The sequence below is a fragment of the Protobothrops mucrosquamatus genome, unplaced genomic scaffold (assembly GCF_001527695.2).
Source record: "Protobothrops mucrosquamatus isolate PMUCROS unplaced genomic scaffold, P.Mucros_1.0 scaffold1333, whole genome shotgun sequence".
Lineage (NCBI taxonomy): Eukaryota > Metazoa > Chordata > Lepidosauria > Squamata > Viperidae > Protobothrops > Protobothrops mucrosquamatus.
The window spans coordinates 160410-172800 of NW_015387531.1; the positions used below are offsets into that span (position 1 = coordinate 160410).

The window sequence follows — 12391 nt, forward strand, 5'->3', positions numbered from 1 at the left end:
GTTTAATGAATCACTCAGTTATTAAGTTAGGAACACAGATGTTCAGTGGCTTCCCCCATTGATTTTGCTTGTCAAAAGGGGATCACGTGACCCTGGGACACTGCGACCATCATAAACAGGAACCAGTTGCCAAGCATCTGAATTTTGATGACATGACCAAGGGGATGCTGCAACCGTCGTAAGTGTGAAAAAGTCATTTTTTTCAGAGCCGTTGTAACTTCAAGCGGTCACTAAACAGTTGTTAGTTAAGGACTGCTATATGCTGTTTTCCTTAGCTGCAGTGTTTGTCCTGTTATCTACATTGTGTTTGGCCTTGATTACAACAAGCCAGGTTGGAAGTATGGTTTCTTTTGCTGGTTTGAGCTATCCAGTTTTAAACGTAACTTCATTCCAAAGTGCAGAGAGAGTAGTAGGTACAGGTGCTAGAAACTTAGTAGAAGCATACAAATGCCATGATTGATCTCTTTCCCAATACCTATTTTTTTTGTTGGTTGGTTGTTTTTTGTTTTAATGGAAAAAATTTATGTTCAAAATATTGGAAAGACCTGCCCACTCTCATTTGTTCGTTCGTTCATTCATTCAAATTTATTAAACTAACTCTCCTCCTCTCTTCCATATTTTATGGTTGAAAGATTCCCTTGTTGAAGGACTCGGGCTTAACACCTCTCCTACTCTTTTCTTTGCTCAGGATGGAAGATACTTGGAGTATTGGCTGTATTTTTGCTGATGGTGTGGTATACGATATCCCGGGAAGAAAGGTATATACAGCTGTGAGTGTATTTCTTAAAAAAAAAAAAGGATATAGGAAGTTCATTATTCCTTACTTTGTCTCCTTAGTTAGATGGACAACGCTAACTAGAAGTCACTTTTCAGAATTTTGAGCCTGTGTCACACACACACACACACACACACACACACACACACACACACACACACACAGAGGAGGTTGGGCTATAAGTAAGCAAGATTTTTGTTCTGAATCCTTATTGTTTATTGGTCCCTTTTTAATACAGCTTGAAAGTGAGAACTATACCTATATACAGTACTTATTGACTCAAGGCAGAATATGTAGCATTCTGTCCTACTGTCCCCCAACCTCAATAATTACACTATGAGGTAGATTAAGCTGAGAGAAAGTTGCTGTTCTAAGGTCCCTTCCTATAGAAGCTCACACCCAGCTTCCATGGCCGATGATGGGTTTGAATTTGAAATCCAACACATTTACCACTCTACTTTACTTCACTGACTCTTGGGCCGAGAGAGGATCCAGCCCAAAGTCATCAAGTGAACCTCTGCTACTGCGGAGGGACTTGAATCTGGGTCTCACTGGGCCTAGTTCAACATCTTTGCCTGTACACTACAAGAAATGCATGATCCCACATAAATCTGTTGAAACACAAAAGTAGTGATCTTATTCAGGATGTTATATCTCGCCTCCTAAACCACAGTGTGAGATAATTGAAGACAGAACCCCTGAAGACCATCTCAGTGCTGTCTATGGAGTCATCCTGGTCATGGTTGTCCCAAAGGTGCTTTTTCAAAAGGCAACTGGACTTGGTTTTTCCTTGAAGATGTTTTGCTTCTCATCCAAGAAGCTTCTTCAGTTCTGAACTGAAAACAAAGTCCAATTGCTTGTTGAAAAAAAAGGCACATTTGGGACATCTCAGTACTGTTAGGTAATGTTCTAGAATGGGACTGTGTGACCATTTTTTAAAAATAATAATAAAAAGCAAACAGTTTTTAAAAAGTGATATAATCATTCAGTTATTTAATTTTAAATATATATTTTTGTCCAGCCATGAGTTTTCCATGGGTTTTCGAGGTGAGATCTATACAGTCCATCAATGGCCTTTTCCCACAGTGGGCTTTATGTTAGATGTATATTCCACTTTTCCTCAAGTAGCCTTGCTTCATCTTGTGTCACAATAAAATTATACAGAAGTGTACCAGCTAGTCCACTAATACCATTTTGTACCCTCTGTGTAATGGGCAGAAGGAATATCCTTGAGTCACAGGAGAAAGATCCACAACCAAGGCTATTGTGAAATCAAAGAAATTGGAATCTGAGCCAGATATATAATTCAAAATAAGCCTCTCGGAAAAGGCTCTCTTTAGTTTTAATGACAATAAAGAAGGGAGGGAAGAAGCATGTTCAGCCTTGCAAAATAAATACAAGCCTTGGAGATAGTCTAGAATAGATCAAAACACTATAACACTACATTTCTTGTGAGGTTATAATAACAGAAACCTGCAAGTCTTAATATACTTTACCCCTCCCTGCCTTTGTTCCAGATAATCACAAAGGATTCATTCTGAGATCCTTATTCACATACGTGCTGTAGAATCATATTTTGCTTATCGGACACAGTCCATTATGGATTTCGTTACTATAACCCTGTCATAAAAGTTACACTGGCTTGCGTGACTTTGCTTTTCTAGTCTGATCTATCTTGCAAGGCTGACGCCAAGAATTTGCTTCTTATCAACTGAAGCAGAAAAATAATCATAGTGAACGCCCTAATTGTTTTGTTTTGTTTAAAAAAAACCCCAATTTTACCAAAACGTTGTTTGGAATTATCTGTACCCGTAGGCACTACCTTAATACTTCTTAGGTCTTTGGTTAGGATTTGAATTATTTAGTTTTCATCAATCTTAGATTGTGAATCTAACTGTAGATTAATGCTACTACTAGTACTACTAGTACTGCTAATAATAATAAGACTGGAATCATTAAATTTCTACCAGTCTTAACCTATGAATCTAACTGCAGATTGTTAACAACAACAACAACAATATCCCTTTCTTCCTCCTTGCCATTTGTCTTCCAGTTTTGATTTCCACTTTCAAGATGAAAAGATGACTTGTCCTGTAAAAGAGATAGAAAAGAAAGCTGCACAACTGATATCAAAGTGAGTAACAGAGCCTGTTGTTTGCTAGAACAATAACAATAATAGAGTTGGAAGGGACCTTGGAGGTCATCTAGTCCAACCCTCTGCTCAGGCAGGAAACCCTATACCATTTCAGACAAATGGCTGTCCAGTCTCTTTTTAAAAAAAATTCCAGTGTTGGAGCATTCACAACTTCGGGAGGCAGGTTGTTCCACTGGTTAATTGTTCTAACCGTCAGGAAATTCCTCCTTAGTTCTAGGTTGCTTCTCTCCTTGATGAGTTTCCACCCATTGCTTCTTGTCCTGCTTTCAGGTGCTTTGGAAAATATGTTGACTCCCCCTTCTTTGTGGCAGCCCCTGAGATATTGGAACACTGCTATCATGTCCCCCCTCGTCCTTCTCTTCATTAAACTAGACATACCGAATTTCAGCAACCGTTCCTTATATGTTTTAGCTTGCAGTCCCCAGATCATCTTTGAGAAGAATGAGATGATTGCAGGTCTTTTCTATTTAATTTTCCTGAACTTCAAGGGGGAAGGAATGTTGTGGGCCCCAGAAGTGTTGCTAAACAAGAAAGGAAAGATAAAAGTAGAGAAGCTGCCAACGGTCTCTGAATCATATCTTCATCTTTTCTTTCTTGACTCCAGTTACACACGGGAACCTCCACTGTTTTTACAGCTAAAGCACTATTTTTGGGAGAAGACCCCCTCACTTTATGAACTGCCTTATGGTACGAAAGGAGCAGGTAAGCAAACAATATATCTCCTTCTCTTTCTCCCTCCTTCTTAACATAACGCTTCTATTTTTATTTTATTTTATTTATTTTTTATTCTAGTTTACTTCTATTTGGTTGGACAGTTTTCATCCTCCTTTGTTAATGGCTTTGTTGGAATGATGGCTCAACATATTAAGTTTCATTTGCCCGGCATGCCTGAATCTGATGCAGAATATGGTTTGGTGTGGGTTTTTTTTTTTAGTAATTTTGTCCTCCTCTAAATTTCTCCAAGATCCACTCTATCATCTATTTTTATCAAATTTTATTAGTTTATAGTGTAAAATGCAAAGAAAATACAAAAGTAAATAGTAGGAAAGATTGGGAAGGGGAAAGGGGAGAGAAAAGTGGTGGAAAGCAAGGAGAAAAAAAGACAAAAAAAGACATTTGACTTCCAACTTCCTTTGGTGCAGTAAAATAGAACATTAACATCACACCTCAACTTTTTACTTTTATGTAATAGTATAAACTACCCATTTTGATAACAACAAATCTATCTAATCAGAAAAGGCCAAAATCAAAATTTCATTTTTTTCCACCTCAAGCACAAAGTCCAGAAGCGGTTTCCACGTAGAAATAAAAGTACTTGTATTTTTGTTTTCTTTAATCAAAACAGTCAATTTAGCCATCTCTGCTAGTTCCGTCAGTCACATTGTAGATCAATGTGACCTTCCATTTCTGAGCATAGAGTAGGTCCACTCTTATCATCTCCAGATGATCTCCAGGCAGATCCAGAATTACGTAGCTTCCTACAACGGAGTTGCATTTGATGTCTTTCTTTTCAGACTTGCACACTCAAGAGCTATTGAACAAGACATTCATGCCATTGTTTAGTGGCTCTCCTCTGCCTACTCTACCTAGGTTTGTTTGGTATTAACCGTTATGGCAATCAGAGTAGACTTGATAGGTGTTGGAAAGGAAGGATGGAAGTGAAGGAAGAAATAGACAGTTATGCTCCCTTGTGTTCTCTCTCTCTCTCTCTTTCTCATTGGGTGACCTTGCCCAGGGAACCCTAGGAAGAAGGAAATGTCAAATCACTTTCAACATTTTACCAAGAATACTTTATGGATTTGTCCAGGCAATTACCAGTAGTCAAAACTGCCTCAAAGGTATCACCCACCCAACATCCTCCCCCCCCCAAAAAAATTCGGATACAAGTTTAAAATACCTTTGAGCCAGAAAAAAGATTATTTTTTAAAAAAAATTCAGGAGCAGTTATTTCAGTTCCTTCACCAGTATTGCTGTGGCCATGATCTGGAGTCTTTCTGCTTAAAAGCTAGTCTCCTGAAAATAATTTTTCGTCGCGGGACAAAGACAGAAGTTATATAACTGGGTGATTTGCCATTGTATGATTTTGTTAACGATTCCATTTTTATCTACGATGAAATCAGGTTCATCGCTTTAAAAGAAATCTCCATATTAATTATTTCAACTGCATGACCCTTTTAACTTCATTGGTTTTGCTCCAGTAGACAAAAGGTTCAGTTGACATAATGCACTAGATAAATTTTTGCTGCACATGAATGGATCCATTATAAAGTTGCTCTTGGCTGGTATTTCAACCATGATAACAACACAAAGGAAAGTATTTTGTCTCCAACTTCCCCACACTGAGATATAACATCAACATCACCAAGTTGGTTACAGTACTCAAAAATAACAGACAGTCCATTAAACATTATTTGTCCAGGAAGAGATGAACTCTAAAAACTAAACGCAGTTCAAGGATTTTTATACAAAAAAGGAACAGTAATATTTCCTAATCTGTGTCTCTCTTTGTGTTAGACAAAACTGCCATTGTATACAAAAGTCACTTAATGAAAAGTCTATTGTGTTACAAAATGTGTTGGCTTCTGCTTATTAATCATGGGAGTCTTAGCTTTATTTCTTTTATGTATTGATTGGGTGGTTCTCTTAAATTTCCACACAATTAATACTGCACACAACGTGTTTTAAAAAGCTGAACTTTTTTTATTTTATTTTATTAAATTATTTAGTAGCACAGATCTCTTTTAAAATGTGTTAAATATCAGACGTTTGAAGCGAGAAAAAAAACTTGTTAAGAAAGGACATGTAATTTATTCTTATTACCTTGATGACATTTTCATCTTCCAGAAGGGAAAGAAAAGAAACAATAGAAGCAGCTATCCTTAGCCGTTTGATTACCAGGAAAAATTGTAATTGTAAAATATAAACCTTTGGTTGAAATGATAAGGTTAGCTTGAGAAAGGGAAGCACGTTCAGACATTCAACCTGGATTTGAGTAGACTGCAGCATGTTTAAGGACATATTTGTTATAGTTTTCCCAGTAGAAATATTTAAGAAGTTCCAGATTAATGGGCAGTTTGTTGAAGGAAAGCATTGGATAACAGAATAACAGAGCTGGAAGGGATTCTGGAGGTCTTCTAGTCCAACCCCCCCCCCCCCCCCCCCCCCCCGTTCAAGCAGGAGATGCTTTATTGGGGACCCTATATAACCTTACACTGAAGAAACTATGAATACACAATTAAATGAGCAAAAATAAGAGAGCACTAAAGAAAATATATAGCTGCATTACCAAGTCTATTTTTGGCGAACTCAGTTTGAGAAGGAAAATGTATAGGAAATGTGTTTCAAATAAGGTATGTTAAGGTTGACTACAAAAGAAGCAGATATCATTGCAAGAGACACGTGTTTTCCATCTTCCAAAAAGAGAGAAAAAAATTCTAAAAGCTAAATATTTAGAAACTAGCCATCTTGATGCCGATACTTGTATGTATCTGGACTAGATCGTTGAGCAGCTAGTTTGTGAACATTTGGAGGGAGAAATAGCTGCCTTCACAAAGAGACGGATTAGGTTTCTGAACAATAAATCTGATCAGATTAATTAACTTAAGTACTTTCAGGATGAAAATAGATCCAATGGCAGGATCCTGACAGGGGTAAGGAGTTAGATCAATGGACTCACGTCAGTGAGCTTTCAGCCTTTTTAAGATGTCTCTTTGCGAATACGGTTATTTCGTTTCTAGGACAGGTTGCCACAGCCAACTCATCGTGGCCAACTCGCCACGGCCATCTTGCCACGGGACAATTCTGCCACGGCCAGCTTTCCATGGGACAAGTTGCCGCAGGAGAAGAGTTACACCAATATCAAAGAAATGGTGAAATAGAATCATTAAAGAAGGGATACAAAAGGAGGACGGAATGAAATGTGAATGACAAAAATTAAAATTATTTTTTAAATTATTTTAAATAAATGAAATGGTTGAATTTTCCTGCGACGAGGTGCCTGCTAGCGATTTGGCCGTGGTGAGTTTTCCTGTGGCCAGCTGACCGTGGCGAATTGGTAGTGGCAAGTTAGCTGGAGCAAATTGTCCCATTTTGTTCTGCTGTTCCTAATATGTAATAGGTATCTTAACCAGCTTTCTTAATTGCCTGTGTTGTTTGCTCTGCAGAGGAAATTCTCCTACGTCTTCTAACCATCACAAGCTTCTCTCTCCCCGAAAACATTGAAAGGTAATATCAGTTTATCCGTTTCCCCCTTTCCTGACGTTTTTAAGCACATTGGAAATTTCCAGTTCCCTTTTGAAAATACACGAGCTATTCTACAGCCTTAAAAGATCAGGAAGTTTGCTTTGCGTTGAAGACCGTGGAGAGGGCTTCTCGCTTAGAGCTTGCTAGGACAGGCAGTCCCCCACTTACAGTACAACTGCCATTGGGACCGGGGATCCTGTTACTAAGCTGAACGGTTGTTAAGTCACGCCAGATTTTGTGACCTTTTGCGCCACAGTTGTTAAGTGAATCCCTGCAGTTGTTAAGTGCATCACATGGTCTTAAGCGAGTCTGGCTCCCCCCCCCCATTGAGTTTGCTTGTCAGAAACCACCTGGAAGGTTGCCAATGGCAATCACCTGATCCCGGGACGCTGCAACTGTTGTACATAACGTTTCTGTTGCCAAGTGTCTGACTTTTGATCACGTGAGTATGGGGAAACATGCATGGTCATAAGTGTGATGGCCAGTTTTAAGTCACTTCTTTTGGTGCCGTGGAAACATCGAACAGTCACTAAATGAATGGTTGTAAGTTCGAGGATTATCTCTATCCATTCCCTTCTACTTCTTGCTTCATTTTCCCCTCCCTGCCTTTTTTTCATTGACCACTTCTGCTTTTTGCTTGGCTGGGTTTCATCCACTTGTTAAACAGCTCTCAGCTTGCCTGTAGAAGCCTATAGAGCCACTCCTGTTCCTCCCCCCTGCCCCCCCATGACATCTTTAGGCTCCTTATCCGGGACTCTCTCAATGCTGTCTAATGTCTATGTGCATTTACCCGTTTAGTATGACTGTAGTACTGTTTTTTGTTCTTCTTAACCTATCTTATCTTATCTTATGTTATCTTATGTTATCTTATCTACATTGTGTTTGTTCTTTTATTATATTGCATTATGTTACCTTACCTTACTCACAGGTCTATGGAGATTCTCAGTCCTCCAGGTCATGGTGTCTTCAGCTCTGACTGGATGGTGGGGAAATGGAAGGATTTATATTCCTTGCAGACAGCTGGTCATTTGCATTCTTTTAGAGAGTCGTTGAAGCCATTCCCCACCACCCAGTCAGAGTTGAAGAAGCTTCTTGGATGAGAAACCAAACGTCTTCAAAAGAAAAATAAGAAAGTCCCGTTGCCTCCTGAAAAAGCACTTTTGGGACTACGTTACATTATGTTACATTAATAATATAATGTAACGTAACGTAACGTAACGTAAAATAACATTCTATATTCCTCCCTTTTATTGATATTATTATTATGACTATTATTATTCTGTTGCTTTGCATGTACACTGAGAGTTTCTGCACCGGAGACAAATTTCTTCTGTGTCTAATCACCCTTAGCCAAATAAAGAATGAATTCATTCATTTACTCATTTATTTATTCATTCATTCTCAATGTTTCCCATTTCCCATGCACATCTTCAGATTGTGACACCTGCTGGGGTTATCATTGCTAAGCAATGTGGTTGTGCAGGAGAGGGCAGGCTGCCTGAAATTGGCTAGCAGCTGGGCTGATGTTGCCCTGCCCATTTTAAGACCCCTCCGTGGCCGCCCCAGTTGCCCAAGGATGATAAAAAGCTGAGCAGAAAAACAGTTGTGTTTTTGTTGTGGTTGTGTTGAAGGTGTTCTAGGAGGGAGAAGGGAGGCGCTTTCTGTTACTTTGTGGAAATAAAGCCCCTTGAAGCTGCCTAGGGCTAGTAGTCAGAAATATTGTTCTTTAGGAGTGAGGCTCACACACTGTAGCAGTCTAGTACTTCCTTGGGAAGTGTGTGTGGAGGAACTGTGGCTACCACCCATTGCGTGCTTGTGTTTGGGTTGCCTAAAAGCCAGGGGGGCGTGTGTTGGCCCTCTGGAGCTTTGGCTGCCTAAAAGAAACTGTGACATCATTTTTTTAACTATTGCACTGCTTAGTGACAGCAATCTCAGCCCCCAGTTGCCGTCGTAACCCAAGGACTATCTATCTAGAGATTGAGCATAGCATATACCAGAGATGCTTTCCATCACTGCATGGAAGAGCACTTGGTAATGCAGGCGATGAGTTGTAACAGTGAAATGTGATGTGTGGTGCATTAAACGTCCTCTTTGCCTGTTTTGCAGCTTGAAGTGCCGCCGATGTGCAGTCGTTGGGAACGGCTATCGGTTGAGAAACAGCTCAATGGGAGAAGTCATTAACAAATACGATATTGTGATCAGGTATTGAGAAGCAGATGATGTTGATCTGTGTCATTTCCATTTATATCACAATGGACCAGAGAATTACTCATAATGGGAAACCTGGCCATATTAGGGCATATCTTTTGTTTAGGAATACTTGATGCTGGGATGCTGTTTCTGCCCACGTGTCAATATACACGAAGTCCTTGACTTACAACCGTTTGTTTAGGGACTGCTTGAAGTTACAACAGCACTGAAAAAAGCGACGTATGGCCGTTTTTTCCCCCACAATCGTTGCAGCACCCCTAGGGTCACGTAGTCAAAATTCAGATGTTGGCAACTGGCGTGTATTTATGATGGTGGCATGGTCATGTGATCCCCTTTTGTGACCACCTGACCAGCAAGGCCAATGGGGAAGTCAGATTCTCTTAATGACCGCGTGATTCAGTTAACAGCTGCAGCGATTCGCTTACACCTGTGGCAAGAAAGGCCGTAAAATGGGGCAAAGCTCCTTTAACAACTATCTTGCTTAGCCATGAAAATTTTGGGCTCTGTTGTGATCATAAGTTTATTTTGTCAAGGTTCCAACTGACGAACCGAACCAAGCAAACACCTTCGTGGCTTTCTGAACTTTCAGTGTAAAACTTTATTGAGTACATCATTTTGGCCCGCATGCATGCAAAACCGGCTCTGGCAAAACCTCACCCAATCTCATATAATAAAAGTATAGAATTTCCCCTCCTCCTTCTTGGTAAGGTCACGTTTCCCAATTAGGTGGAATAATATTGTTATGAGAAAGTGTCTCTGGGTCTGGCCAGACATCTGGTGAACTGTCCTTGGTTCTCATGGTCTGTTTTCTTGATCTTTTGACGTCTGCATTCCAATCCCTTTTCCCCCCAAGTTTGTTGGCAAGCTGAGAAGCAATAATTGTCAAACCAGAAAAAACGTGCTTCGAACCTGACATATTTTTTTTAAAAAAATATTACTGAACCAATTCTTGAAGAAAAAACATGCTCTGTTCTCATGTTCCATGTGCCCTGCCCAACCGACCAGTGGCCACTGTTCCGGCATCAGTTTCTTATAGCTGGAATATTTCCTTATACATGAATCCATGCCCACATGACTTTGTGCCCTTGTGTATCATCTTCTCTTCCTCTCTCCAGGCTGAACAATGCGCCAGTCCATGGTTACGAACGTGATGTGGGCACCAAAACCACCATGCGACTTTTCTATCCCGAGTCAGCACACTTCAATCCTCAGACTGAGAACAACCCAAACACATTGCTGGTGTTAGTGGCGTTCAAACCCATGGATTTTTTGTGGATGGAGACAATTCTCCACGACAAGAAAAGAGTAAGCGGTTAGCCTATCTTTTTTGTGGGTGTGTTTAATCGTGGAAAAGGACACAAGGCCCACTTGCTGAAGAAAAAACAAATTCACTGTGGATTCGGAAGTTCTTTTCTTCCACCCTCCAAAGCAGAGTGTTTGTGTTATAAATACTGATTTGTTTGTGGGGTTGAATGTGGGATGTCCAATTTTGGTCTCACGTAAATGAAGCTCATTAACCAGATGTGGACAAGATCCATTTTCTTTGTCTGATTTCCTTGCTCATCTGTGATTGAAACAACATTGCTTCACTAAGTCCTTCTGCGATTGGAGAAGGCAGAAGGAAAAACCCGGAGGAACAGAAAGAAGAGCTGTCTAAATAAATTATCAAATAAAACAAATCTGACTCCAAGACAGAAAGAAATTTGTGAATGCTTTCAGATAAGACCTACCTTAGTTTTCATCAAGATAGAGGTAGTTCTCAATTTACGACTGGCCGCTTAGTGACCGTTTGAAGTTACAAGAGACCTTCCTGGAGCTACTTACAACCTGGTTCCAAAGTTCCAACAGCTGCCCCCCCCCCCTAGTTATCGCAGTCTCCTCTGGTCACATGACTGCATTTTATGAAGTTTTTGCCAAAAAACCTCAGTATTTACTTCCAATTTTCAGCAAAACCATCCCGTAGCGAACCTGTGGTTCATTTAATTTATTTATTTATTTATTTGATTTGTATCCCGCCCTTCTCCTTACCGGACTCAGGGCGGCTGACAGCCTTATAAAACCAATATTACAATAAATACCAATTTAAAACCAGATTAAAAGGAAATATTTGCAATGGCCTAATAATTAAAAATTATTAAGCATTCGCTTAACAGACGATGTAAGAAAGGTGGTAAAACCAAGTCGGTCATGGGGTGACCTGTTTTATAACCATCACAACTTATGACCGTGTCTTAAATCGAGAACTACTTGTAAAGAGAAGTAGGGAAGAGATATATTCAAACCTGCAAATCCTATTTCTGTAACCTTAGAATAAAAGTAATTTTAGCTTGCCTGCTTTTAGTTCCCTGTTTGGTCTACCTTGGAGGGCTGACAACATCACAACACCAGTCAACAGAATGCTCGTTCTGTATTTCTTGAGCATTTTTGACGCCAAACAGTAGGAAGCCGCAGAGAACGTGAGGAATCAAACGGGAGATCAAGTGTCCAAATGAAACACCAAAATGCTTCTCCTAAAATTGGAGAAGTAGGTTTTTTTTTCTGCATTACTTTTCGTTCTCTCCCTATTTCACCAGGTTAGACACTTATGCTTTTGATGTAAAGCGTGTGTGACTAATTTCCCTGTGTCTGCTATGTTTCCAGATTCGGAAGGGTTTCTGGAAACAGCCTCCCTTAATTTGGAATGCAAATCCTAAGCAAGTACGAATTCTGAACCCATATTTTATGGAAGTTGCGGCTGCTAAAGTGCTTAAGCTTCCAATGAAGCACTTGTGGAAGCTTAGAGAGGTAAGGCGAGATAACCAGATGTACGTGTGTGTGTGTGTGTGTGTGTGTGTGTGTGTGTGAGAGAGAGAGAGAGAGAGAAGAGAGAGAAGAGAGAAGAGAATTAGAAGTATGAGTATGCAATGAAGGGATGGATTATTTGAATACATGATTTGAAGCCAACTCCCAGAATTCCTGAGCCACTCCTGCCATATATCTGGACTTTACATCTCCAGAGAAACTTCTAT

The 12391-nt window shown here is 39.8% G+C and overlaps 1 protein-coding gene across 4 annotated transcripts in view; it reads left to right on the forward strand.

Moving 5' to 3' along the window:
• Nucleotides 1-12391, forward strand: part of ST3GAL4 (ST3 beta-galactoside alpha-2,3-sialyltransferase 4) — a 51735-nt gene that overhangs the window by 36094 nt on the left and 3250 nt on the right. For 3 of the 4 annotated variants that reach the window (XM_015821455.1, XM_015821458.1, XM_015821457.1), the window contains 7 exons: nt 689-770; nt 2829-2909; nt 3535-3632; nt 7094-7154; nt 9279-9374; nt 10499-10688; nt 12024-12167. In XM_015821455.1, coding sequence (XP_015676941.1) covers nt 689-770; nt 2829-2909; nt 3535-3632; nt 7094-7154; nt 9279-9374; nt 10499-10688; nt 12024-12167 — 752 coding nt within the window. The remainder of the gene's footprint in view (nt 1-688; nt 771-2828; nt 2910-3534; nt 3633-7093; nt 7155-9278; nt 9375-10498; nt 10689-12023; nt 12168-12391) is intronic. The other variant, XM_015821456.1, reaches the window with a different exon arrangement.